The sequence below is a fragment of the Dermacentor variabilis genome, chromosome 9, assembly GCF_050947875.1.
Source record: "Dermacentor variabilis isolate Ectoservices chromosome 9, ASM5094787v1, whole genome shotgun sequence".
NCBI lineage: Eukaryota > Metazoa > Arthropoda > Arachnida > Ixodida > Ixodidae > Dermacentor > Dermacentor variabilis.
Window position 1 is genome coordinate 88670011 of NC_134576.1, and position 27786 is coordinate 88697796.

The 27786-nt window shown below is 45.6% G+C and overlaps 1 protein-coding gene across 1 annotated transcript in view; it reads left to right on the plus strand.

Moving 5' to 3' along the window:
• Positions 1-8605: 8605 nt before the first annotated feature.
• The window catches only part of LOC142557095 (constitutive coactivator of PPAR-gamma-like protein 1 homolog), a 51076-nt gene continuing 31895 nt past the window's right edge, over positions 8606-27786 (plus strand). The window contains exons 1-6 of the mRNA XM_075668698.1: positions 8606-9733; positions 18983-19147; positions 22428-22719; positions 23811-23911; positions 25160-25316; positions 27059-27177. Of these exons, the coding sequence (XP_075524813.1) occupies positions 9092-9733; positions 18983-19147; positions 22428-22719; positions 23811-23911; positions 25160-25316; positions 27059-27177 (1476 nt within the window). The 5' untranslated portion in view covers positions 8606-9091. The remainder of the gene's footprint in view (positions 9734-18982; positions 19148-22427; positions 22720-23810; positions 23912-25159; positions 25317-27058; positions 27178-27786) is intronic.

Here is a 27786-nt window from a genome sequence, read left to right on the forward strand (position 1 = left end):
TATTATTGAAATGAAAATCAAAAGAAAGAGACGTAGCCACCGTATAATGGTGACGGATACTCCTTTTCGCATAGCAGAAACAACAATATGAAAAATATCAGTAGCAATATAAGGGGGGAAAAACAACGTCATAGGGCCAGAAATCCACAGCACACCGACACCCACAAACATATAGATATAAAAAGCAAGTCGCACCACAAGGAGTTCATTCGTTGCACTGCTACGGCGAACGCAATCCACCTCGCCCAGCTTTCTATTCTTGCGCATCATCGACTCACAAGATTCATATCCCGCGCGTTCTCGCACGGCATTGTGTCCTTTCGCACAAGGACCCGCACGCCTACCATCGGCGCCTGGGGCGTGTTCTCTTGGGGCACGCATTATTTCCCTGGAAACGACCGGTTTGCTCATGCAGCCACCCGAGAACTCCATCGCGCGAGTGCCCGAGTATCGAGAGGATTTGAGCTACACCAAAGGAACTGGCTGGGCTAGCAGGAAGATGGAGGCTCGAATAAGTGATTAACTGTGCTATATAGAACAAGGAATGTCGCTGATTAAGCCGACGTTTCGACACTCAAGGGACTTGTACGTCTTAACGTCTTATATTCGAGGACAAGCCCCCTTGTCGACACGTTGGCTTCGGCGACATTTCCTGTTCGACCTCTCAGTTAATCACTAATAGAGGCAGGGCTGGCTAAAGCGCCCACGGACTCCCACATCAATCCTAATCTTGAGTAGATCCGGTGGCTGTCAAGGCAGATGCAGTGCAACACCTTCTCCCACCTCTATTTTCTGCGCGAGCACCTCCACGCCACACCCTATTCCACCCGCTGTCCGGGATCGTGGCGACGCCCCGACATAACACGCATGACGCTAGAGTGCCGACTTTCGCCGCCTGGAGGAAGAGCCTGTCCGCAAACCCATCCCAACACTGAATAGGTTTAAAAGTACGTCTCGTTGGGCAACATCCCAGCACTGAATAGGTGCTGGGATGTTGTGTTATACGAAAGGGAACCCGTAGGAAAGGGAACCCGCTGTTATGTCTATAGTAGCAGCGTTTCCTTGCCTTCTCACGTCACTTTTTCCCAATGTTTTTCACTCTCCTCCCACCTCATTGTGTGAGAACTGCGAGCGAAGAGTCAAGGCTGTTTTGACACGGTGGAGTTCTCTGACATGTCCCTAAATCAACTGCACGAGCGTTTTTTTTTTATTTCGCTCGTTTCGCGACTGAGTCAGTTCTACCCCTTCTGTGCCTCCTCTCCCACCTCCTCTTTGTCATTCTATCCAGCTTCCCTCTAGACTTGCACGCTAGCGGAAAAGTAAGCGCCGCAATTTCCGCAGTGCTCTTGCGGGGCTGTCAAGACGCTAATGCCAAGGGAGCTACAGAGGGCAATGTGCACACTCGACGTGGTGCAAAGGTCCAAAGGAGTTTCTCGCGTCTCCTTTCTTCTCTGACGCGCTCCTGTCGTATATACACACTCCCTGAACCACCCCCCGAGGCGGTGTGCCAGACAGCAGTAGCAGCAGCAGTAGTGGGAAAGTCGAAGGAAGAGGCAAAGGAAGCTTCGCTTTAAAATATGGGTTGGAGTGCATACGGCAGGGGGAATTACGAAATCCTAGCTGACTGGAAGCTTGCCACTGTCATTGAAAAGTGTGCAATCATTGCATTTTACCGGTGCTAACATACGAGGCAGAAACTGGGAGGTTAACTAAGAAGCGCGAGAAGAACCGCGCGAAAAGCGATGGAACGAGAAATGCGAGGCGTAATGTTAAGAGAGACAGGAACAGAGCCGTGTGGATCCGAGAGCAAATGGGGATAGCCGATATTCTATATAGCTGATATCAAGAGAAAAAAAGAACAAAAACAAAAATGGAGCTGGGTAGGCCATGTAATGCGTAGGGCATACAAACGGTGGACCATCAGAGTTGCAGAATGGGTGCCAAGGGAGGAGAAACGCACACGAGGACTGCAGAATCAAGACTGCTATAACTGGGCTAATTCGAATGTTGGATTCACGGTTACAATAATTCAGCGTCAAGAGAAGGGACAACAGAAAAGAAAGTGCACAACACGAAGGCTCGAGTTGTGCACTCGCTTTCCTTTTGTTCCTTGTCTTCACTGAAGTATCGTAACCATGAGGACTGCAGAAGATTATGTGGGGCGATGAAATCAGGAAATTTGCAGGCGCAAGTTGGAATAAGCTAGCGCAAGACGGGGGTAATTGGACATCGCAGGAGTGGCCTTCGTCCTAGAGCGGATATAAAATAAATATGATGATGATGATGACATCGCAGGAGCAGCCTTAGTCCTGCAGTGGATATAAAAAAAATTCGATTATGATAATTTTTTATGACCTGTACAGGGAAACTTCGTGTTTTATATGGTTGCAATTTGCTAATTACTGTATAACATGTAGGCCTGTGGCGATACTTGTGCGATAGCATTGAAACTGTCTAGTTTGCATTCCCTTTCGCAATTTTTGCCATCATGCGTCTGACTCCTTGCCAACTGCTGTTGAGGACCTAATGTTAAAGCCAGCATTCACCCCAGTAAGTGAATGAAATATTTCCCCCTCCCCCCTCAAAAAGACAACAAAAAGAAAGCCCTATTTTATAACTTGAGATAAAGGGCGCACTTCATTGCTTTAAATCTTTAAACACGTCGCGCTTTATATCACATGCGCCGTGGAATCGGCATTTTCGTAAAATCGGGTTTCGTTTAATCGAGATTTGAGTGCATAATGTATGTCGCAGATATGCATGTATTTTTCTTTGTGTATACGCAAGAGGACGCTGAATCCGCTCCAGTGCCAATCGCCAAAGGTTCGAGCTCGGAATCAACGTAATTGTGTTCGCAGGGCTCAATTAAAATATGCGATTTTGCCTACGAACCTATTTACATGTGTTAATTTCTTTACTGTTCTTATGTAACCTATGTTTCTGTTTTTTTGAGTGTACCTTCTCTTGTTTCGCGACTTGCGCTGTCTCTCTCAGTAGTTGCATGCAGCACTGCCGAAGCTACGGATGCCTCGACCAATAAGAAGGGCAAACACGCGTGAAGTTGTCCGCCCGCGTGGCTGTAGTCCCACTCATGCGTATCTGCGTTTGCCGGCCTCGCTGCACGGAACTGACACAAAGTACCGGGTGCTTCAGCGAACATCCGAAAAATTTTTTTTAAATATTGCCTGTGGCAGTGGCACAAGTCTAGTCCATGTGCTGGTCTACTCGAATAGGCGGAGATTACTTGCAGAAAAATTGAAATGCATATTCGACTGATTTTCAAAATTTTGTTAATTACGTTTTTAACTAATGACCTTATGGCCCATATTGTAATTTATACACATTCTAGCGGGTAAGACTGCAAGGCATATCCACTTGAAAAGAATTGTGTGAATGACACCATTTACGAGACATGCGCCGTCAGACTTGCGGTTAAAATGCACTATCGTACGTCCATTACTTTCTTAGCAAAACGTCATTTTAGGCATCATCATCATCATGATCATATATTTATGTCCACTGCTAGGATGAAGGCCTCCAATCTCCAATTTCCCCTGTCCTGCGCCAACTGGTTCCAACTTTCGTTTCATGCAGTGATGCACGAAAGTAGCTGGAACGCCAGTGCATTTCTCCACAAAGTTCGGGAAGTAATATCTCGAAACTAGTGTCATCCGGTGGATTTGTTCCAAGTATATCCTCCTTGTGGACTACCCAGCAAGAATTTGTAAATTGCAATATGATCCAAAAGGTAATTAGTTTTAAAATTATTAATTTATTTTTGTTAATTAGTCAATTATGCATCACCTTTCGGCGTGTCAAGATTGGAAAACTTGTTGACAAGCAGCGCTCAATCTCCACATACTATTTGTGGAGATTGTGACGCACATAACGAGATCTGGAGCAGTTCACATACATGTGCTCGGGGTGTTAAGCTGGCGAAGCTTCTTGCAAGATACAATATAGAGCCCTTGAACGATGGTAGCATAACATACCTGAAAAATCCGAAGGCTGATAGCTGCGTTGACGTCACATTCGCATCAAGTCAAGTTGCCCCTATGTTCGAATGGTGTACAGATTTCGAGACTCGAGGTAGTGATCACGATCCTAATCTCTGCCCTTCATTTTCGGACGTCGCCCAGAAAAGTGAAACTGAAGTCGGCCGACTGGGAAGCTTACACAGCAGCCGTAGACAAAGGCATCGCAGCTCGACTACGAACGCAGAATTAATACCGACAATAGCTCATTGCCTCAAAACAAGGTATCCGCTCTGCCACTAAGCATAGTAATGTACCTACTAACGACGAGGAATAAGAAAGGTTATAATATGTGCCATTCCAAGGCATCCCGAAAGGAAGGCTCTATACGTACTAAGAATATCGAAGGCATCAGAACTTGTCGACGGGCACAAAGACATATACGGCGTTACCTCACCAAACTGAACCGAAAAAGGTGGAGAGGCACTGGACATCCGACAACAACCGCTGAGCAAAATCTGGCGAATCGTCAGGGGCATTCGCAAAGAGCTGCAACAGCTTTATCCTTTTATCGCCCTCTCATTGCATGAACGCGCATCCCTGAAAGAGGTGGCAGAGCAGTACTGTAGGCTCCTTTCCAGAGGGGCACAACCTTCTCGGCAAATTGCAAGTCGCCAGCCTAGTCTACCTCGAGCGACCTTTCCTGACTTATAGGTGTACCGTTTACGATTGAAGAGCTCACGGCAGCAATCGGTGACGCAAAGAAGCTATCACCACCTGGCCATGACGGTGTGAGTTATGAAGTCCTCGCAAATCTATGCCACACGTTTCGCCTACGTCTTTTGGAGTACTATATAACGCCTCATGAATAACTGGGGAGGTTCCTACGAAATGGAAGCTTGCGAAAGTTATTCCTATATTGAAGCCAGGGAAAGCAGCCGACAAATTACGCCTCCTTCAGGCCCATATCTCTGCTTAGCTGCGTAGGGAAGCTATTCGAAAAAAATTATTCACAGACCACTAAATTGGTTCCTGGAAACTACAAACGTTTACCCAGAGGAAATTAATGGCTTCCGGCAAAATAGGTCCGCAATTGATGATATCATTGCCCTGGTCTCACCAATTGAAGAGGTATTCGCCTGCGGAAACACAGCTACTGCATTTTTTTTTTTTTTACATTAAGGCAGCATATGCCTCGGTCTACCATACAGCAATACTGGACACTTTGGAAACCCTTGGTCTTGGAGGACGGCTTTACGCATGGATTTCCGACTATCTTCAAGGTCGCCAACTTTTCATGTGTACCCCGCATGGCCCCACGGCGCTTTATGCTGTCGAGAAGGGAGTGCCACAATGAGCTGTGTTAAGCCCGGTATTATTTAATTTAGTCCTTATTCATCTGAGAAGAAACCTGCCCCCTGGCGTTAAAATCACACTGTATGCAGACGACATCTGCATTCGGAGCGTGGCGCGTTCCCGCAGTGCCACCCAACAACGTCTCCAGAGAGCGCTGGCAAATATATCGGCCTACCTAAATCCGAGCTAGGGGTCTGAAATTGTCTCCCGACAAAAGCGTTGCTATGGCTTTCACGCGAAGGCGTATGGAAAAATACCCACTAGTGTTGGGTGCTCGTACCCTTCCATACGTCTAGACACAAAGGTGTCTTGGAGTGACGATCGATAGGAACCTCCCATGGTCACCCTCAAGTGAAAAAACTGAGTGAGAAGATTTCCTCGGCGTCGCACGTATTCCGATTTTTAGCCGGATCACAGTAGGGCAGCAACTGGGCCTACGTCGACGGAACAATATATGGTATTTACCTCCTGATCGTGCACAAGATATCTCCCACAAGCAAGAGAAAACTTGAGGCAACACGGAACAGCTGCCTTCGCGTATGTCTTGGCCTTCCGCAGAGGTCGTCCCGCTCAGGAACTGTAGCAGAAGCTGGATGCCTGCCTCTTAAAGTGCTGCAGTGTCTTCGCAGGAGAGTCTGAGGAGACACTTCGGATTCAGCTCAGACACGTCATTCATACGAATACCCACTTTTTAAAGGATATTTCTAGAACCCGTGCTACATCTAGCTTTGGACAGACCGTCGGAAGCGTATCTATTTCGATTCCTGCTCAGGCGTCACAAATTATGCCATGAAAAATTTCATCAATGACACTGTCCCCACTGGAAATCGTGCCATATATCCATGGAATCAGTGCGAAAAAGATAATGCCTCAAGCAGCGACTTATCCGATAGCTTTGGAATATATGTACAAAGAATACGCAGCCGCAACGCACATCTTCGCAGATGGCTCTACAACTCCACATCGCTCACCGTGCGGACTTTTTTGTTCCCTCTATATACAGGGCGATGATTCTCGTTTCGTCTTGATCGAGCGACACCGTATACTTCAGCAGAGCTAAACGACATTAAGGAGGCCCTTGCGTATGTACTTCGACAGCAGCCGCCAAGGACATGGGTGATTTTCGCGGATTCAAAAGAAGCCCTACAAAGTATGTGGAACAGGTACAATCGTTGTAATATCCAACCTGATGCATTTGGCATTGCTTATCTTCACCACAAGGCTAAGATTGCTGGCCATTACATCAAGTTCCAGTGGATACTTAGCCATGCTGGTATTTCTTTACAAAAGCCGACGCTTCAACCATGGCAGAAAGATATGCAGATCATGAAAAAGAGCGCATCTGGAATCCGCTGTTTCACCAAGATAATTCCTGCGTTATATTGACCCAGAAATGAGACCGAAAATTCCACGACCACTTCGTCGACACTTAGAGCCATTGTACCATCGTCTTCGACTGAACGTGGCATACACGCACAATTATCTGTACCGCATAGGGCTTACCACTAACCCTTACTGTGTTAACTGTAGCAACTTGGAGACAATGAAGCACATATTACTAGAATGCCCCGCGTACCGCGACGAGAGACAATTTTTGAGCAACAAATGGACTTGATTTGCCACGATCCGTTGACATTACCCAGCATCTTAGGTCCAATGCACGGCCCTTCAAAACGGCGGCGGGTTTCGGATTTATTGTTCAAATACCTGTCAGAAATTGGTCTAATAGGAAAGCATTAAATATTGAACATTTCATATACAAAAGCCTAAGTTTACCCGCCATGCCACCTGTAAATATTAGTATCAGCTGGTCCACTTGGGCATTTCATATTTATTTTTATTCTCTTTTTTCCCCACTCTCCTCTGGAATCTTTTAATCCCAATCCACATCCCTATACAAAGTCGCATGCCAGCGGTTGTATACGCGCCGGCAAAAATCCGTTTTTCTAATAAAGGGTCTCTCTCTCTCTCTCCCCCACAAAGTTCGAGAATTAATATCTCGAAACTGGTGTCATCCTGTGGATTCGTTCCAAGTGGATCCGCCTTCTGGACTCCTCTGCAAGAATTTGTAAATTGCATTATGTGCCAAAAGGTCATTAGTTAAAAATTAATGAGTTGACTTTTGTTAATTAGTCAGTTATGTAGTTCAATATTTTGCGCAAGTAATGTCCACCTCTTCGAGTAGATCAGCTCACGGACTATAAGAAAATTTCACCATCTGCCACAAGCAATTAAGAAGGAAAATTGGAAGTGTTCGCGGAAATGCCCGGTACAAAGTGTTTTTGAAAGCGGACAATGTTTGTAAGTGAGCATTAATACAAAAAGGGCAATCAAAACTCACGTGATAGAGGAGGATAGGGTTACAATGCAAAGCTGTGCGCTAAAATCAATCGGAATCTAGTCAAACAAACATTCACATTCGTATATAGGCTTTGCTCAGCAACACAGAGTTTCAATACACAGAGATCAAATAAATGAAACTCCACGCTCAGCAAAAATTACAGCTCCCGATTTTGGAGCTAGCGCGCATTCTTCAGCATATCGGAGAATATCCGAATTCCGCTAAAGCGCGCTGTGCGGGCAAGAAACGATAGAGAGAGAGTGCCGAGGCGACTTTCTTTTATTTTTATTATGCAGAAATTTTCCGTGAATTATTTAGCTAGACACTTAATTAGCCAAATTTTCCTAATTCGCCGATTATGCATTTCGATTTTTCGTGCATGTCCGCCTCTTCGAGTAATAAACATAAGGGATTAGAATAGTGAATCTGTGAATTAGCAAACATCACGAGTCCTCGATGTTCACGCTGTAGCATTACACACTAGATCATAGACACTACGGTTAACTTCGTGCCAATGTGCTTATTTGGTTAACCGAAACGTCAAATTGACCGCGCTCATCATGCTGATCGTTTGCTAGTAGAGTAGCGTCATCTGCAACTTGAAAGAAGAAATACCTGAAAATAAGCGTAGCCTCCGAGATTAAATAACGTACGTCGCGGATTTCTAAGGTCATAAAATGGCACATAGACAAATATCATCAGTGTATAGCGTAGCGTAGAGGAGTCTCTGATGACCTTAAGCGAATCTGCATTATAACTAGCGCCAGATATTAACAAAGCTGCAAAACTAAAGCAGTCATTTAAAGCTTTGGCTGCTCATTCCAAAACTAAGTAAATAAAATTCGCAGGCTATTTTGATTTTTGATGCTCTTAATGTGGTGGTGTAGTACATGCAACCAATTATGACCGAAGCGAAAGGGGCAACAAAAACAAAACAAAATTTCCGCGCCGGCGCTAAATGTCATCTACCCTCGACCCCAGCGGTCCTGCGTCGCTCATTGAACTTGATCCTTGCTGCCTATCGTGCGTGCGTCTCTTGGCGATCTGTGGGAACCCGTCGACTCGTTTCCGCTAGCCGCTGGTAGCAGTGGGGAGAAAAGAAGAGCCGCCTGATCGTGTGGGCCGCTCTTCCGACCGATCCGTTTCGTCCGGCTCGCGTACCACTTCCACGGAAGGCGTCGGATAGGCGAGACGCCGGCAAGCCTCCCGCAGCGAAGCGACCACCGCCAGCGACGGTGGGTGTAGTCTCTCACAGCGGCGGAGCATTCGTTCTCTCTCGCCACATGAGGAGCTGAGTAGCCGCCGCAAAGATGGCCGCTGACCGGCGACAGTCACCGCGTCGCTCCGTACCGTAGTGTGTTGTAGCCGCCTGTGCGCGTGTGTTTCCGTGCTGATCGGCGCCCGAAAGGGAGATAGAGCCATGGGTATTCAAGCCCTTCAGAAGTTCATTGAGGCCAACTGCCCGGGCGCCTGCGTTCCCGTGGATCTGCTAAAAATCGCGCGCAACGCCGCTGTCCGCCGCCCCGGGGGGCGCGGAAACCCGCGACTGCCCGCCGCCGGCAACCGCCTGTGCCTAGTCGTCGACGGCGAGTGCTGCCTAGACCGGCTCTACGGAGGCTACTTCTCGGACTGGGTATGTGGCGGCCAGTGGAACCGCATGGTCCAGTTCCTGTCCGTGCTCATCCAGACGATCCAGAACAACAACATCGAGCTCGCCGTGTTCTTCAATGGCAGCCTCGAGCCGCAGCGGCTCGAAGAGTGGCACCGGCAGCAGCAGGCCGAGCGACGCAAGGTGGGCCAGGTGCTCAAGCATGTGGCGACCAAGGCCACGCCGCCGCCCAAGGTGTGGTGGATAGCTCCCGTCTGCCTGAGGACCTGCCTGCGAATGGCGCTGCGGCATCTGAACGTCACCGTGCTCTGCAGCATGGACGACCACCGGCAGGAGGTGATCGCCTTCTGCCGCGAGAACGGCTTCCACGGACTCATGGCCGAGGATGCCGAGTACGCCATCTTCGACCCGCCGCGATACTTCTCGTCGGCACAGCTCAAGCTCACATACAAGGTGAGCGCCCTCACCTCCTCGTGGAGCTCGCGCCCGCCCGCGGCCCTTGCTCACTTTCTCGCGATTCGTCCGCGCTGCAGCTAGGGCCCGAACGTGCGGTCCCAACACTGGCTACCGGCGTGCGGTAGGCCTACTCGCTCAAAAATGTTAGCACTGCGAGCCGGCTCGCTAGGCCTAATCCATTCCCGGAACTGCCGCCTCTGTTTGCCTGGGTTGTCGCCGCGTTGTTAAACCGTGTCGATCGCCACCGTTTCAACGCCCCCTAAGCTTTGTTTATAGAAACCACAGCGCGCTAGCAGCCTCCAGGCGAAGATCGCAGCTGTTCCGTGTACTCTTGCCTACATGTTGCATGCTGTTACTGAGTGTCTCATTAGTCAACGAACGTGATGGCGAGGCAGTGACAGCAGCCAAGTCTCGCAGTCACGGTGGTTTGCCCACGGCATTGTTCGTCCGCGGAGCGTTCTTCGAAAAGAATATGAAATCAGCGCTGAAGCAAAACTGGGCAGACCCCCAAATCCTAGCGTAAAAAGGCGCCGCTACCGTTCGGCGGAAATGAACCGCACCATTCATTCATTCATTGCTGTCGGCGACGCTTCGCGTTTTGACCCGCAGAATTTCACGCGACCTTTGAAGCTGAAAGAATGGCCGCCAAGTTCTCTGCTTGAAATTGTCGGAGAGTGTATTTACATTCATACCATGATCCGTACATTGCACTACAGCGGACCGCGCAACCAGCGACCCGCTCACTAGGCTTGCTGGACTTTTTTTTTTTTCTTAGTTTTTTCTTTGTCTGTGTTACGAAAAGTGTAAGCGCTTCCTCGTGCCAGGTCCGAATGCTCACGAGACATGTTTACATACGGATGTGGTTTCGGCGTAGCCAGCCGCGAGACCATTACATTTGATCATAGCTTAGGCGGTGCTTACTTTTTCTCCTCTCTTTCATTCTGTGTGCTACCGACATGAGCTGACGGGAATCGTACGATGCGTAAAATGCTTTCCCAAGTGGGCGGATATGTGCAAAAGCTTCCTGCATCGCCACTTTGCGTGCGTAAGCGGGTATGCGCAGTGGCCCAATGGCTTCCGCCGTCTTGCGGCATGCACATATTGATGGTTTGAAATGTTAGGAATATGACACACAAACAATACGTTGCTCGTGCAAGAAGCACGCACATGTCACTGTCGAGATTACAGTTGAAGCTCTTGAGGAAGACATTGCAGGAGCAAATGTAGATACAGCGTGATGGTGTGGTGTCTACGGTTGTCACGTGGCCACTTTTTATCGCGATTGGCTGCCAGATTGAGCGAAGAAGCCAATCGCGACCGAGAAATTCGATCCTGAGCGGGCGCGATCCGAATCAACTGCTGCTACACGGCCACTTCCAATCGCGATCGTAGGTTCACGACAATGTAGTTCTTAACGTTCCAGACGATCAGCAGATGATAATAGCCATAACCACAATGACAAATTAAATATTTTCTTGAAAAAGAAAAAGTTCCATGTTACCGTTCTACACATATTTGTGCACACGAGCTCGCCCAAACTGGATCCCGATCGGTGTCCCGTGTTGCGGCAATCATTGTTGATTGCAGTTGAGAAATTCGATCTAGATCATGCCCGATTGCAATCAAAGGTGACCATTTGACACCGGTATTAGTTGCCTCTTCAAGAGTCCGTGGGTTGATGTCTTGATTAACTCGAAATATATGCTTGCTGTAGTAGTGTTGAGTTGTTTCAAAACATTTTGCACTCCTTGGAGGTTATCTTGTCCCACAGCAACAATGAACAATCTTGCGTGCGTTTCCTTTTACACCGTGTGCCCCAGTACTTTCCCATCAGGAACAGCGTGGGCGTCTCAGCGTGTTGTAGCTTTCCTTACAGGAAATCAGCTTAGCTAGCGCAAAGTCTGAAATAAAGGAACAGCACACGCAGTATTGATAATGGTTCTTGATTTTTTGTTATTCAAAGGGTTACTGTAGTGCATAATACAAATTGTAACACAAATACAAAAAATATGTCGCACATAATCAAACAAGCTTACTTCATAAAGTCTGGCAAGGACCCAGGACTGTGCATTTATTACTGTAAGGCAAGATAGGCCCCCAAAGGTGTTTTTTTTTTATTTTTTTTTGTAATGTTGCATGTCACCTCCTGTCCCGCCTCTTTGCAAATTTGTGGCCTCACTTTCTAAGTGTCATACTAATATAAAATGGGCAGGCTTTCCAAGTTGACCTGATTTGTGTCAATGACTGATTTTTTTCTGATGAGAACCACGTTAACCAGGAGTTAGGACTCGGATGGCATTTTAAGGAAGTATGCTTAGTACACTGGGTTGTAACGCATTTCTCATGCTGACCTGCTGTGGTAGGTCAGCAATGACTTGAGCATTGTGCTGCTTAGTGCAGTTGTCCATTCAATTTATATTGGTGTCTAATAGGCCTTCAAGGATGAATGTACATGTGGTAGGCCTCAAGTTCATTTCAAAGGTCAACTCCCACAATTTTTTAGGTGTAGAGATCTGGGCTGGTGTAATGTAGGTATTTCTTCCGATCGATTCTGTGCCACTCTTTATCATCCACCGTTCACAACTGGCTGATGCAGTTTCCAAAGTGGGTGGAATGCTGCTCGGACCACTGACGAAGCTGGACAAGAAACTGCATCGGATATAGTGTTGTTACATTATGCCAGCCCTGAATGAGTTTTGTATCCTATGTTCTTGGGAACTTAGGCCGGGCACACGAAATAGTGCAACTGAGAGCTGTGTTGTTATCCTGCAGGTTAAATTCCAAAGATGGGCTAGTGATTGTGTCCTCAAACACTTGATTTCTGCTGATCACCCTGTGCTTACTGCTTATGATAACTTAGGGGAAGCACTGCTGGCGCTGGCCTCTTGTGAAGCTTGTCTTTAAACATCTGCAGTACTCTTACTGGCATTAGTGAGCTTGTTAATTAACCCTGTAATACCCAAACACAATTTCACATCAAGGAACATTAGAACGACTCGTTCACCTTTATTTCTGGCGACAGAGAATAGATTTGGTACAAAAAATCAGATGTTACGCAACTTTAAACATAATTAGTGTAGTAATTAATTAGTCATTGGCTTGCTGCCACAAACGAAAAATCGCTCCAGCATGTAAAAATGCTACATTGTTTCTCATGCTTAAGTCAGCCAAATCACCGTAGCGTATATGATATGTTGGGAATTACAGGGTGGTCATCCACCTATTGCCCTAAAGGTGCCATGTGGACATACTTAATGGCATTGAAGCTTAATGATATTTCAGGTGTAGCGCGTTCTCGCCACTCATTCAGCTGTCAAATGTGTACTGCTGCTCCCAGTGTTAGCTGCTGCGGCTGTACATGAAAGATCTGTAGCAGCGTGGCTATTGCCTCCAGATCCTGTGAAGAAGACGGCTCACATGCATTTAGCGCAAGAATAGAACATGTTTGCGCACTCAACTTGAGTGGCCGCGGTATCGGCCGCTCCTGAGATTCTGCGGCACCATGGCTGGCCGGCCTAAATAAACCATGGCTACAGTGGCCACCTTTTCGTCCCCGTCCCCCCCACAGATCGATTTCTGAAGTAAAGTGATGTAAGTCTACGTAAGGTGTCTAATTAATGCAGTTAATGCTATTTCTTGGATATTTGGCCCGCAAAGTATTTTTTAGGATTTTGCAATTGTCAAACTTGCTGCATTCACTGCAGCTATCGTCATCCTAACATTTAGTGCTGTTAAAAGTGTGCATATGACAGCAACTTCAGGTGTAATGTCATTAAAGAACCTACAGGCGTAGGCATGTAATGACATTAGCCTTGAACATGTGGCGCGGATGTTAGTGAGGTGCCAAACTCATTTTATACTGAGGGAAAGGCTTATGAATCTTCTCTGTTTTCGCAATTGCTGCTTGGCTATGAAGAACGTAACCTCTAACTGCGGCCCAGTGCATATTAAACGTTGTAAAGGAAGCGGTTCATCGAATCTCCAGCAGAGCTCAGTGACTGTAAAACAGGTTTATGGCATTTCTCTTTAGCCATCGTAGCACTTCTGTAACCTCGTAAGGCACCCAGCTGGACTGAAATGAGGGGTGCCTATAGAGCTGCAATTGAATGCTAGCACCAGCCTATTGCGCTCCAATGTGGCCTTAGCCAGCCGCATTAGACACGTTGCAGCCCCTTGCATTTAGTAGTTAACATTTCATGTCAAAAGGTCACGCAAGGTTCTGGCGATTCTTGACAGATGCATGTCATGTCTACGGTTGTGCGCTTGTTTTGCTTCTCGCAAAGCTGCGTATTGCGAGGCAGGTGGGGCTCACTGAGCAGACTCTGCTGTTAGGCGATTCATTTTCCGAGACTGTATAGCTCTTTGAGGTATTTCCAAAATTTGGTTTCTATCTCTCCTTAACCGCTGTGGGAGGCTGTTTACTTGTGGACGTGTGGACCATCTGCAAAATTCTGTGCATCAATTCTGGAAGGCAGACGTAGTATGAGAAGGCTGTCATTGTGTAGTCTTTGTTTTTCATAGCATGAGTGTATGTCAACTTGCTCAGCATTCTGTTGTTTTAAGTTGCAAGCTTTTCATAGTACCTAACACTGAACATAAACTACATTTTCGCCTTAAGCACGGAGCACTCAGGGGTTCAGAGGTAAAACATGAGTACCATACGGGTTTCATAGGGATCTTTTAAGCCCTTGCTATCTCTTGAACCATTATTTAAAGCCTCGAAATCTGCCAAGTACCATGGAATGCTTAAGAATACTTGCATGTTGTTTTCAGCTAAGCTTAACAGATTTTATTTGTGTATTTGACCACGAGGCTTATGCAAACCAAGAGTCCAGACGATACGATTAACGCCCTTGTGGTATATACGAATCCATCATGTTTGTTGTGGCTGGTGAGGGTTTGTGTGAAAAAAGGGCTAGTACTTTCTCATTCCCTGTACAATTAAAAAAAAAAGGACTTGTTTCTTCATTGTTTAATACTGCTTTGACTGGAAGCTGTCAGGTATCATGGTGCTTTAATCCTTGAAAAATGCCACGTCAGTGCCTCAAAAGCCTTTTGAATCCCTTGAATTTCATTCACAAAAGTTGCTATGAAGCCTGAACATACCTGAAATTGCATTTTAGAATTGTTTCTTAGATTTGTTTTTGCTCTTTAGTTACAAGTCTGTCTGCAAATTCAGTTATATCGCAGACCTGTCATGCCAGAGCAAGGAGGCCCCAGCATTGAATTTTGGAAAAACCCCACCTCCATGCCGCCCTCTAAACAGGCGACAACAATCAATCCTCTAACCACTGACAAGCAGAATCTGCCTATGGAGGCCAGGTGGCACGCTCCTTTCATTTTTGAAAAGAAATGCAGAAGTGGATCGGTGGAAAAGATGTTTTTATTTGAAAGAAGGCTGCAGCAAGGTAGCTGATATTCATTATTTTTGCAAATTGTTGAATAAGAGTTAGGCATCTGTCACTAATATACTGTTAAATCTGTTCCTTTCGTGGTTAGAGTTAAGCTAGAAAGAAATTGCTTGCTGTTAGCCTCTTAATTGCCTACAGCAAGACAGCTCGCCATCACAGTGAGCATCCTCTGATGCAGCTGAGTAGACTCATCATGATTTTCTGGCAATTTTTGCACATATGCACATGTTTAGTTTCTTGTAATTTTTACAAGAAAGTAATATGCGATGACTTCTGCTCCCTCCCCCCCCCCCTCTTTTTCAAATAAAAAAAAAGTTTTCAGAATTGGTTGCAGCAGTTAAGACGTTTAAGGGCTCTTTGTTCTTGGATTCAAGTAAAAACACTGAATAGATGGGGAATAAATCTGGAATTTTCGTATTTGGGCAAACGGCTGATTAGTTCATAAGGCAAAGTGGCATGAAAAATTTACATTAGAAAAAGGCATAGTCGATTAATAACATATATTTACAAAGTAACTGAAAGTGTGCCACAATGCACACACGTATGCATGTGCATGTATAGGCAACATAATCAGCGTCAGAAGCTCACGGGGACAGCATCCAAGAAAAACTGAAAAATTCCGTGTTTTAACATATGCAAATAACACAGTATTCTGCAGTTCTTTGCTGTCTGCGGGCACAAATTGTTAGAAAATTCACCTGTTTTGCGGTACACATGCCTCGCAAACTTTTGATGCCAGCTGTACATACATTATTGTACACAAAGTGGCACTGTGTGACTGTAGACACATACATGCTTTAACCACATTATTTTTTCTTCTGAATCAGCATGTTCACTTTTCTTAAAGTACCACTCTGTTAATCATTGACTTGTGTTCATGGGCTGCCATTTTGAAGTAGGGCATATCCAGTGCAATGAAAGCTAACTTACCTTTCACCGGGTTCTCTTGAGGTTCTTTGTTCCATGTAGTGTTAATTCTAACTAGCACAGAGCAGTGGATGAGCTCCAGACATTTTTGGTCAGTTTGAATAGGCTAAGGTCACGTTCCATACTGGAATGTTGCAGGGATTTTTTTACTGTTACGGAGTTCTAAACTTGATAGTTTGTTTTCTGAAAATTTGTTTATTTTTGTCAATTTTTAATTAAAAATTGACAAACTAAATAAAAGGTTTGAAACAAACAGACACTAGATTTTAAGTTTTTCTTGTAAGTGCAACAAATGTCGCCAAATTTGGTGCAGTGGTTGCCGAGAAAAACAAATTATCCTTTTGCACGTATTTAGATAAGAGCACCCGAGCTAAAGCTTCCTCATAAAGGTGCACCTTCGGAAGAACCACGGACCTGAATTGGGCGTTATGCCCATCTAATGCATCAGGCTGTAGATCTAGTTCCTGGTCACGGCACTGATGGTAACTGCATTCCACGGAAGACATGTTCATCACTTATGAAAGAGGCTCGCACCGTTTGGTTGCACATGCCAGTAACAGGTGTCAGTCTCGGCAGGAACAACATGCCACAGAACATGCCAAGCCAGGGACGGAAGGGGGGGGGGGGGTTGAGACAAATAAATCTGGAAACAAGTAATGGCAAAACCTGGCCCCAGGTAGTGTGCCGCTACGGGACTCATTCACAGGCACTTGCAGTAAAGCTGCAAGTGGTTAGGTCTCTGTCAGTTGGCAGTGATCGTTTCATCATCGGGCCTTGTTGTGTACATAATAGGTATGACTGGCCAGCCTGCTGGTCAGCTGTATTGCACGAGCAGGAATCCACATAGCGTTCAACTTGCCCTGCCACAGAGTTCCTCCCCAAAATCCACTAGAGAGAACTGCTAGTGCGGCAGTTCAGCCAGCATGGCAATGATAGTACATAGATTTGCCTACACTTAGGTCCTTCAGTCTTCAAACGGCTTTGTGACTTTGCAACTTGATCCTTTTCAACGGCGCCTTGCGTTGTGTATGCCACAATCTGCAATGACAAATTTCCTTACTGTGTTTAGAAAATTGTGAGTGCTTGGAAATTTAGAAAGACAAAGGGTAAAGAAAAATAATGTCACAGTGCTGTTTGAAGCCACGAGCACGAACGTCATGCAAATCCACGTACTACCCATCATTCCCATGGTGGCTGTGCAATTGCAGTGCCAATGTTCCATCTAGTAACTTTTGTAGGAAACTCTATGGCCCACACTAACTGCTGCCCTGTCTGCTTACAGACGGGCTGCTCTTAGTGTGCGGACAGAGGAAGCTTTGCAGGCAAATTGAGAGCACTTCCTGGGGGGTGGGGGAAAGAATGTGCAGACATGGCATGCGGCAGTGTGCCCCTGTCGTGCACTACTAGCATAGATTTTATTCGCTGGTGCACTCGGCAGGCTTTGCTGTTTGCTTTCCTTTTTCTTCTTTTCTAAAGAATTCCCCCTCTATCCAGGCAGCATGTTTGCTCAGAGGTCTGGATTTGCCGCTGCAAAGACGCAGGCGGAGCAACGACGCGCAGAGTCGGCAATCTCAGCGCTTCTAAATATATGCACTTGAGCAGGGTTGAGTGAAAAGGCTGGCACCCTCGTGGTTTTTTTTTTTTTTTTTCTTTTTCTGCAAGATGTAGTTAATCAACGTTAGGGTACGGTGCGGCTTGGTAGGACTGGGTGGGCCTCTTTAATCTTTTCGTAGCTTCTTGCAACGGTGAACATCAGATTATTTCTTTCACTGAGTTTGGCAACTAAGGGTTGACTGCAACATGCCATGTGTCACACTAACTTCCATGACGGCTGTGCTTAGCTGGAATGTGGAGTGTTGTGCAAGACTTGCACATTTGTTCGGTTGCGAATCTTTCCCACACACAGCTGCCCTCATCAGGCTTTTCTTGTTGAATTGTTTCCTTAAGCATTGCGAGACTTCAATGAGGGCTTTGTATGAGAAAGAAGGGTCAGAGAAAATAAAAAAAATGTGATTAGAACAGAAAAGACAAATCGATAGTGTAGCAGGCAGCTGAAGTCTGAAACATGTATGGTAGCAACAGAACAAGATATCAGCACGGGTGACCGCTGACTGGAGTGGAGAAATTGCAATAGCCGACACTGCTGTTCTGTAACAAGGAGGTAGTGAGGGTGCTGGACTAATCCCATGTTTGTACAATGGGGGAGGTTGTCAGTTACCTATGGCAGCATTCCAGCAACCGTGAATCTAATCGTGATCTTTTCGTTTCACATCCATATGATGCCAGCTATCAAAATGAAAAGCAATTCTCCACAAGGTGCAGCTGCCGTCTGAACTGCTGCGGAGTATGAGAAGCGGGAACGACCTTGTACTCTTGCTATCAGGTTGCCCCGAGCTGCAGTGCCACTTATCACTATTTCGCCACACTAATTGTCACGTTTTTGTTGTTGTTGTGTTGTACCTGTGAGCAGCTAGGAAAGGAAAAATAAAAATAGTGGTATGGATATTTATCCGGAATAGAGCATCATGTATAATGAGCACGAAGCTCGTGGAAAGTTTTCTTTTTTTTTTCTCTCTCCTGCGCAAATGAGAACATTGTTATTGCATTGGTGGCTTGGCTCACAACCAAGGCTCGGGGGCTGCGGCGATCAGTTGCCGAGCGTGAGGTTGGGGGTTCGACTCCTGCAAACTGTGGCCATATTCCAGCAGAAGCACAATGCAAAAAAAAAAAAAACAAAAAAACATGCACTATGCTTTGGGTGCCTGTTAGGAACCCCAGGTGGTTGAAATTAATTAGGAGCCCTCCACTGTGGCATCCCTGATAGCTCCCTGTGCAGTTTTGAGTTTTTTCCCTGCAATTGTTTTAATGCTGACTGCTTGGGCTCAATTTTCTGGTCATGTGCTTGCAGGGTTCCTTGGAAACACGGGAGTTCATCCTGGATGAAGTGGCTCGCAGCCTGAACCTGCACCCGAACCGTTTCTGCGTGCTTGCGGCACTGCTTGGAAACTACCTGCTCTCAGAGGAGGACCTTACACCCTTCCATCGCTCCCTCTGTCCCGATGCCAAGGGCAAGGTGAGTGTATTCTGGGAATGGCGTTGGGTCATGTAGCTTTGTAATGTCATGGTAAATGAAACTTTGTTTTCGTTCATAGAAATGTTCACATTATGGCTTTTCCGCAAAAGCAGTTTGCTGTGTTCGCTGTTCCTGTGCTTTAAGTTGTCGATTAATTCAGCCTAATAGCGCTCAACTATGTTGAGGACAATGCACATGTTTGTATGAGCAAGAAAGAAGTGTTCTCTGCTCCACTTTCTGCGTTCTATTGGGAAAGTTCATGTCGGAGCTAAGAAGGAAAAAATTCACTTAAGGGGCCCCTGAACCACTTTTTGTCGAAGTGAAAATAGGCCATTTCAGAAATATGTTGCCGCAAGAAGTACTTCAATGCATTCAGCAGAAGTGGAGTAATTGGCAATCAAGCATGGCTCTGCTGTACTCCTCTTTCTTCTTCAATGCCTTGCACTGCAAAGGCAATGGCATGGTGGGATGTACACACTGCCTACAACAATGCCACAACCTCCAATTTTGGTGCCTACAATGCGCTAAATGTGTGCCAAACGCAGTTGTCCTCAGCGACCCACAGTGCTCCTAGCCAGTGGACCCATGGCGGTACCCAGCAGCAGCTACGGTATCTACGCTGCGTAGCTGACCGCAGCTACCAGTAACAGCCACATATGGGAATCTGCTTTATTATGAAATAAAGCGTCCAGAAGAGAGTGAGGAGCTGTCTTTTGTTTGAAAAGAGAGTGTTTGAGAGAAAGGTGACTCCGCGCTTTGCTTGCGAGCTCCACACACCGCGTAGGAAAGCAGAACCTGGCTGAGATGTTCACAGCAGCATATGCTACCCACTGACTGTTATTTCACCAAGCCCGAGGGGCAGTTCAGGGCCCTTTAAATTGTGAGGCAGTTCTCACAAGGAAGTGGCGGTAGCCTTGGGAACACTTACTTTGCCCATATCTTTTCTGTCAAGCTTCCTTGCATAATGGTGGCCTGGAATGAAGTCCTCAAATTATGTTTTTTGTTGTGCTCGACTGAGTCCTTCTACAATGTCTATTAACGTAGTTCGTTCCTTCAACAGTATTAATCTTTTGGCAAAGCCCCCCAAAAATTGGTCTTGCATCACTGGGCAGCACTTTTCTAGATTTTATAAGCACTTGAATGAATGCATGATTATTGCCCATTTCCGCGTATTAAACGTCGCAGAGTTCATGATTGGGCTGCATCTACTTTCCTTTAATATGACTTGGGTAGCTTGCACAAAGCACTTTATACTTGTGGTTGAAGAGCTTCGTCAAAGTTATGAGTTGCCAAATGAAAAGTTGCAGTACTAAAGTAGAAAAGTTTTGTGCAAGTGTCACTGTTTGGTCACTTGACAAGATACTGTGTAGCAAACTTGGGGTCGCACGAAGCATTCTTACCATGGATAAAATGCCTCTGACCTGGGAAATGTAAACAGTGCAATAAAACCACCAAAACAGTGTTCTAACCTAGGCCAGTTGGTACATATCCAGGTGGAAAAAGAAACTGCACTTTTGAATGGGGCAAGTCTGTCTGTCAACTCCTCGTTTTATGTTCAAAAGCAGGACTTCCTCGCCTAAATCACTAAAGGTGTTCTGACCAATCGAACACCACTGGCTCAAGTGTCACGGCGCCATGACTGCAGGCACCATAAAATGTGTAGAGTACTGCACAGATCGAAACTCGGTAGCCAAGGTGAACAGCTTCTAATGGACAAAGTGTAGCAGAGGTACAGTCGGTGGCTGATGAGGAGTAATTGCAGCTGAGTGTATGAGTGAAGCCTTCTTCACCCTCCTGGAATGTACCATAGGCACCCTTGGAGAAAGCCTAGAGTTTTGGAACTAGGAGCTTGATGGTCCTGTGATTTGTAATTGTAATGTGCAGTGGCCTCCGTATACCTGCGAACTTTTACCATTTTAATCATAAAAGGTCCTATTTCGAGAGCTTGCTTGTGATTGTCACATTGACACCGCTTGGTTATTTGGACTTGCCCGCATGAGTGCCACCCTCTCGTAGAACCAATGTATATATGGTAACTGAAATTTTTTCTGCCATTACGAGAATGTTTATGAAGTTCTGCAAACATTTGTGTTGCTTTGTGGGGCGCAGATCCTTCTTACCCTGACTATAGGGCAGTTTCTCTTCACAGCATTCCTACAGAACAATGTGCTAATTGTTTCATAAGCAGTCAACGTGTTGAGTAATAAACCAATTTTTACAGTGAAGCTGTTTATGGCTGGGGTTCTGTGGATTTTTCGTGTCCGTCAACAAATCTGCATGTGCAAAAGCTCAGCTCCCAAATTTGATGTAAGATCGCTTCATTCTGTGCAAAAGTTTATACATCTCATCACTTGAATATGCATTTTCAGTAGATTAGTTATCAATAGGCACTATATTCAAGATCAGTAGGCGGGTAGATAATAATTTTAATTTTTTTTTTTTTACTTATGGGCCATTTATTGTCTTATGTGATGGACAAATTTCTTGGTGGGTAGGCATAGAAATTATTACACATTTAATAACAGAGGTGGTTCAAGAATGTGTGTGCATACCTATCATCCCTATTTTATCAAAACTATCCCCCCCAAAGTTATATGACAATTGGCTTTGATAAGATGACTTTATCATTACACTGAGCTTCATTCACTTTTCATAAATAAGTAGTTCACAGTGAAATCGTAAAAGTTGGGGAATTCCTGTCTGCTGCCAATGCGTGAGCTTCTACGGGAAGGAAATGGACAGCCCCATATTTTTCTTCCCGGATAAAACTCTAGTCCTTCCAAGTATCATTAAGCCAATTAACTCAGAAGTATGCTCATTTGCAAATTACCAACAAACATGTTTTGTTTCGTGCATTAATTTGGCTTTGCTGTCTACCACATTCATACAATGTTTTTTGGGAGAATTTAGGAGCACAACGACAACTTCGCTGGCATTCCACCTTCACAGAGTGGATTGGCCCGCAGTTTTTGTATTTTTCACTAAGTTTATGAATTGTTCATCAAATTTTTGTATTTCTCAATTTTTAGCTTGGCAGGTCTGCACTTAGCAGCCAGAACAACCTGTGAGGCCTTCTTAGGTTAGCGCCAGCACCATGCTTGTTTACTTGTTCCTGTACTTGTGTCCCGGTGCTTAATATGAATGATTAACTCTGCATCGAAGTTCACACAGTGTCTGGTTGAAACTGTCTGGACTCTCCTCCACCAGTGCCGAGTCCACCAGTAACAGTGCGACTCCACCAGTACACGCATAGTGAGCCACAGCCCTTGTCTTGGTGCAGGCGATTCCCCCCGAGACCCTGATCCCCGCAGTGGTGGAGTTTGTGCGAGGCCTGCCTTCAACGGAAGACCTGGATGCCCTGGGAGCTCGTGTCTTCCCCGGCGCTCCCCGTGACAAAGTGCAGCGGCTGAAGAACTGCGTGCACTACTACCTGAACGGCACCCGAGACGGGTTCCTGCGCTACCGGCCCTCGAGCCAGGGCCGCCGGCACGAGTCTGGCTGCTACCCATCCACATCTGGCTCTGCCTCGGGGCTGCCACCGATCTCCGAGCAGCCCGCGGTCAATGGCAAAGGTGCGGCCTAGACACGAACTTGCTGATGCTTCTGAACACTCCAGTTGTCCTTTAACTGTTTCTGGTCCAGTGGTATATTAGTAGTTGTCACGATAGTTTACTCGGAACATCTGATTTATAAAAAAAGCAAGAACTATATAGTGAAAGATTGCGCTTCTGGAAACTGGCAGGAGCATTCGCAACAGTCTTGATGAGGCATTCAGAACATCTTCAAACTACATAAACTAAACATATTTGTTTTGCTACAGTGTTTGACCCAAGTTTTGCATTCATCACTGCTGTCTTGGCTGTAACCTCCTGGTGTAACCTCCTTGTTTCTTCACTGTGGCCGTAGGTAGCTGGTTGTTTGATCCATTGTGTGCTGCCGGACATGTTCGTTCATCTTTGTTTCATTCAACACCTTTTGTTTATCCCCTTCAGTGAGGGTGTGCACATTTATGTACCTAACATACCTTTGCCATTTCTGTCAAGTAATAGCAAGAAAGAAAAAAAAGCTGTGGGCATAGCACTTTGTACCCTGTTTGGGTCCATTGCACTGCAGAGTATTGTTACATACAACTTTGTTGAAGGCACTAGCATGCGTGACAGGATGTTACAAATGGCCTGTTCCGTGAACGGTTGTGAAAGGAAAGGTCTTACAGCCTCGTAATGCTCACAGCCAATAATTAACTTGAACTTAAACGTGTTGGAGTCTGTGACTTCATCTCCTTTATAGAGGAGCTCGACATGACTGTCTGTACATTGTTTATAGTATTTGATGGCTCAGTAATTATGAGCACTCAGCAGAAAATGCACAAGGTCCACCACTCTGACTGTGCTGCAATAGAGTATGAAGCATCTTTTGACATAAATTGTATTACACGTTTTGCATTCATTTTGCATCTTGAATCTGACAAAAATTGTATAACATTGATACATTTATCAACAGTCCATCCTGATCTGTGACAGAATGAATAAACTTGAATTCCAATGTCATGCACTGTGCTAAACTCTACTGGCAGGTGCTCCTAGCACCAGTGTGGTATTGTAGAGATACTGCTACAGTCAGCTCTGTGTTTCCAGCATTGAGTTTTGTCTTTTGGCTCATGCAGCTGATGTTTCGTCACCAAGCCTCGATTTGTCATCACCCGGAGAAGATGGCCTACAGCGGTCAGATCCTGCGAAATTTGCATCCGAGACTGCTGAAAGAGAGGTTAGAGCAAATGTGTTTAAAATCCGTGGATCTGGCATTACTGAGCAGCCAACATGGGGGGGGGGGGGGGGGAGCTGAGAGAGAAAGAAAAGCTTATAGATTAACAACCGCCATAAGCAGCCAACAGATAGTGAAGCCAAGGAAGGCACAAGGGAAACTATTTTTTAATTTAAATGTAGGGTGAACTATGAACAAGGGCTAAACTTGCGATGAGTTTTGTAGTCTTAAGATAAAGAAAACTGGAAATGAACTTAGTGGGTGCCATGCCCTTGGTTCCCTTGATTCTGCACGTTCGTAGAGTGGGACACAGGTTCCCTTGGAACAGAATCTAAAGTGGAGCATTGTAATGCTGCAGATCAATGGGAAACAGTTGGGTTTGACTTGATGTATTTAAGTGAAGAAGGTAGCATTAATGGTTGTCTTAATAAGTGATTGGGTTTGTTTAATAGACACTAAAGAAAGAAATGACTTGAGCTGTATTAGTAGATTACCCTTTGCAATACAGTAGAATCTTGTTAATTCGAACTTCTAGGTGGACTGGAAAATTGATCGAAAAAAACTGAGTTTCAAAATAAGGAGAGCCCCTATAAATGTAGCACCTGATCAATTGTACGGTTCACTATGCAAACCAAAACTTTCTCTGGGCTCGCATTAAATGTATTGTATTTCCTCCGTCAGTGTGCGACCTAGATTCCGTGTAAAGTCCAAGTGCGATAAGATCGGGCCTCGCGTGCCATTTGCTGTGAGTTCATGTAAGAGTGAGCCGAGAACGAAGGTGGTTTGATGCGTGCAGTAATGTGATGAAGTATGCGCTGTTATTTATGGGAGTTTTTCTGTATTCAAATACATAAGACTTTTCCATCACCAACAGAGCAGTTTGAATTATCCGTCAATGCTAACTAAGAGATTTTGAACTACTGGAATTTTACTGTACCAATAAAGTCGCTCCTACCACAAGAAGTTGCTCGGTGAGCCAAAAAAAAAAAAAAGACGCAAAAGACAGGTGGCAAAAATGCCTTGAAAATCCCACACCAGCTCACTGTGACATCATTAACTCTCAGGTGTTCAAAAATTTAATCCGGAGCCCCCGACTACCGCGTGCCTCGTGATCGGATTTGTGGTTTGGGCATGCAAAACCCTCGAATTCAGTGTGGATTTTAACCTCTGCTGGTGTTCGTCTGGTATGAGCCAAGGTTACTCTTTTCACTGGCGGCTTTCCTTCCCCACCCCATGTTTTTTCTTTGACAGTTGTCGAGTCTGACGGCGTACCGCCAGGCAACAGGCGGTGGCTACCCTACAGCCGGTGTCAACGGAAGTGTTGTGAACGGTGCCTACAAGCCAGGCGAACCGCTTGACTTAAGTCGGAAGAGCACCGAGGATGACAGCGCCGCCGCGGATGCCAATGGTACGTCTAAGCACAGTTGCTGACTGGTCTGTGTGTGTTCTTCTCATACAGCAGGGTTCCGCAAACGTCCAAATTAATCGGGCAGTCCAAAAAGAAAAACAAATTTCAATGATACAAATTTTTTTTTCTTACGGTACAAGCACAGCTAAAATAATTTTTTCGCTCAAATTCTGTGGTGGTCGAGGTTTGCAAACTTATTCTACATTCTCCCAACCTGGCAGTCCCCGATGTGCGCCGTTTGTTTCATCAGTGACTCCACGATGCTGTCAGTTCGGGCTGTGCTTTTCGAAATCAGTTTGAAGCTTTACAGGCTTTATGGCCATCTTTTATTATTCTTTCTGGCATTATTCTTTCTGGCAAGTGCAGGCACGAACTTGGTAGGCGTTCGCGGTAGTTGTCGGCTGATCGTTCGCAGACCCAGCATGCATGGTTCGCGAGGGTTCCGACGAACATAGGTCAGCATACTCACTCACAAGTATATGGACTCACTTGTGTAAGATAGAGCTTTGGTGAGTGATGAAGCGTGTGAATGAACAGGAGCGAGTGCCATTGAGTTTGAGTGACATTGATTTTTAGTAAACGTCAGTCATTGTTGGCAAGTGTGAGTAGACTGGTATATGTGAGTGGAAGTGACTGTGAATGCTAGTGAGGACGAGTAGGAAAGCGAGAGAGTGCCAACGAATGTGTGTAGGAATGAGTGCAAGTACCATATTCACTCGCATAATGATCGCACCTTTTTGTCGACAAAATTGCCGCGAATTCAGGGATGCGATCATTATGTGGATTAGGTTTTCCGCGAAAAGAAAAGAAAAAAAATTTTTTTTTTCATCCTGCTTTGCTGTGGGATGCCGACAGGTCAACAAACAGGCGGCTGCTGCTGTAACAGTGCAGGACACCAAAACAAAATGGCGGCTGGCGAAGCAAGCTGAACGTGCCGAACGCGATTTTTTTTCTTCTCGCGAGTACATTACGTGCATTGAAACAGTTTCTTTCGTATCAGTAATGAATAATATTGTTAATATCGGCAAATTTGTGGCAATAACATGGCCATGTCCGCTTTGAGGAGACAGAAACAGAGACGGGGCACGCTTAGCTGCCAGTGACATAGAAACACATGGCGGGCACGCTGCAAGAACTGCAGCATTTGTCTTCACTGCTATCTTAATACGGCAGATTTCCGCTAAGGTTGGGCAAATATCTTAGCTGCATTACAAGTGTCGACATATAAATAGGGTGTACTTCTAACGTATCAGTGTAAACGTGGCTACTATCGTTGCTGCTCACAATTTGTTGCGTGCAGACGAGAGGAATCGAAAGGTTGTTGGCCACAACCACTATAAAGCCTACACATAACAAAGCCAAGGCAAGTTTGAATGTAGCTTTTTCTTTTCTTTTTTATCATCGAAGTGTGGAAAGTGGTGAAAGAAATGAAGTGGGGGCATCTGCTTGAGAATGTTTGGTGGGTGCAGACCGCTTGGTATCTCTTGAAGAGTCGTTCGCGCGGCATTTGACAGACGGTAAGCGTGATCATCATTAACTAGACTTGGCACACGACATGTCACTGTGGCAAGTTCAGAGTGCGATCATTACATGGGAAAGAAACGAATAAAATTTTCACGACAAAATTCAGGGGTGCAATCATTATGCAGGTAGTACAGTATCACAGCCTGCAAGAATATTGCTCAGTTAATATGAGTGAGCAACGCCTTGTTCTGCCTATCTATGCATCACTTGCACTGCAGGTATCGCACAGCAGAACGGCCCTGCACATGTGAATGGTGGCCCCCTGGGCCCAAGTTCATCGAGCAGCAACAGTTCCAGCCCCGGCCGCCAGAGCCCTAAATCTTGGCAAGGACGTAAGGTGAGCACCCCCAAGTATGGATGCAGATTTATTGGCAACCTAATCAACTTACTGTGCAATGAAAAAAAATAAGTTTTACTAGGTAGTTATTATTTCTTCCAAGCTGCAGTATTCTTGAAGTCGACACAGGGATTGTCTGTACAGTGTAGCCTCGTTCCAACGGATCTGCTTTTAACAGACATTTGGATACTGCATACTCGTTTGTGGCATGCTGATCTTTTTCTCTCTTCCACTGATTGAGCTTCGTATGCAATGGATTCTGGTACAACATACAGTGCCAGCAAGATCAACACAGGTGGTGCTCATTTCGGGGCAGCCGTATTTGACTTGGATTCGACCGGCTTGAAATGGGCTGGATTTGACCTTTTTTTGTATGATGGTTGATTTGCAATGATTACAGTGTCATCAGAATAAAAAAAAAAAAAAAGGGAAAGATTACAGATTCGGAGCGTACAACAGTGTGTAACCAGTCACTCGTCGATATCGAAGTACCGATACTCAAAGACGGAGGTCACTGATCTTCGTTCTACTGATGATTAGTTGTTTGCTGTCTGACAGACCATTTTAAAACAGTCGGCCATTCGCTCAAATCGTTAAAATAGAAAAAAA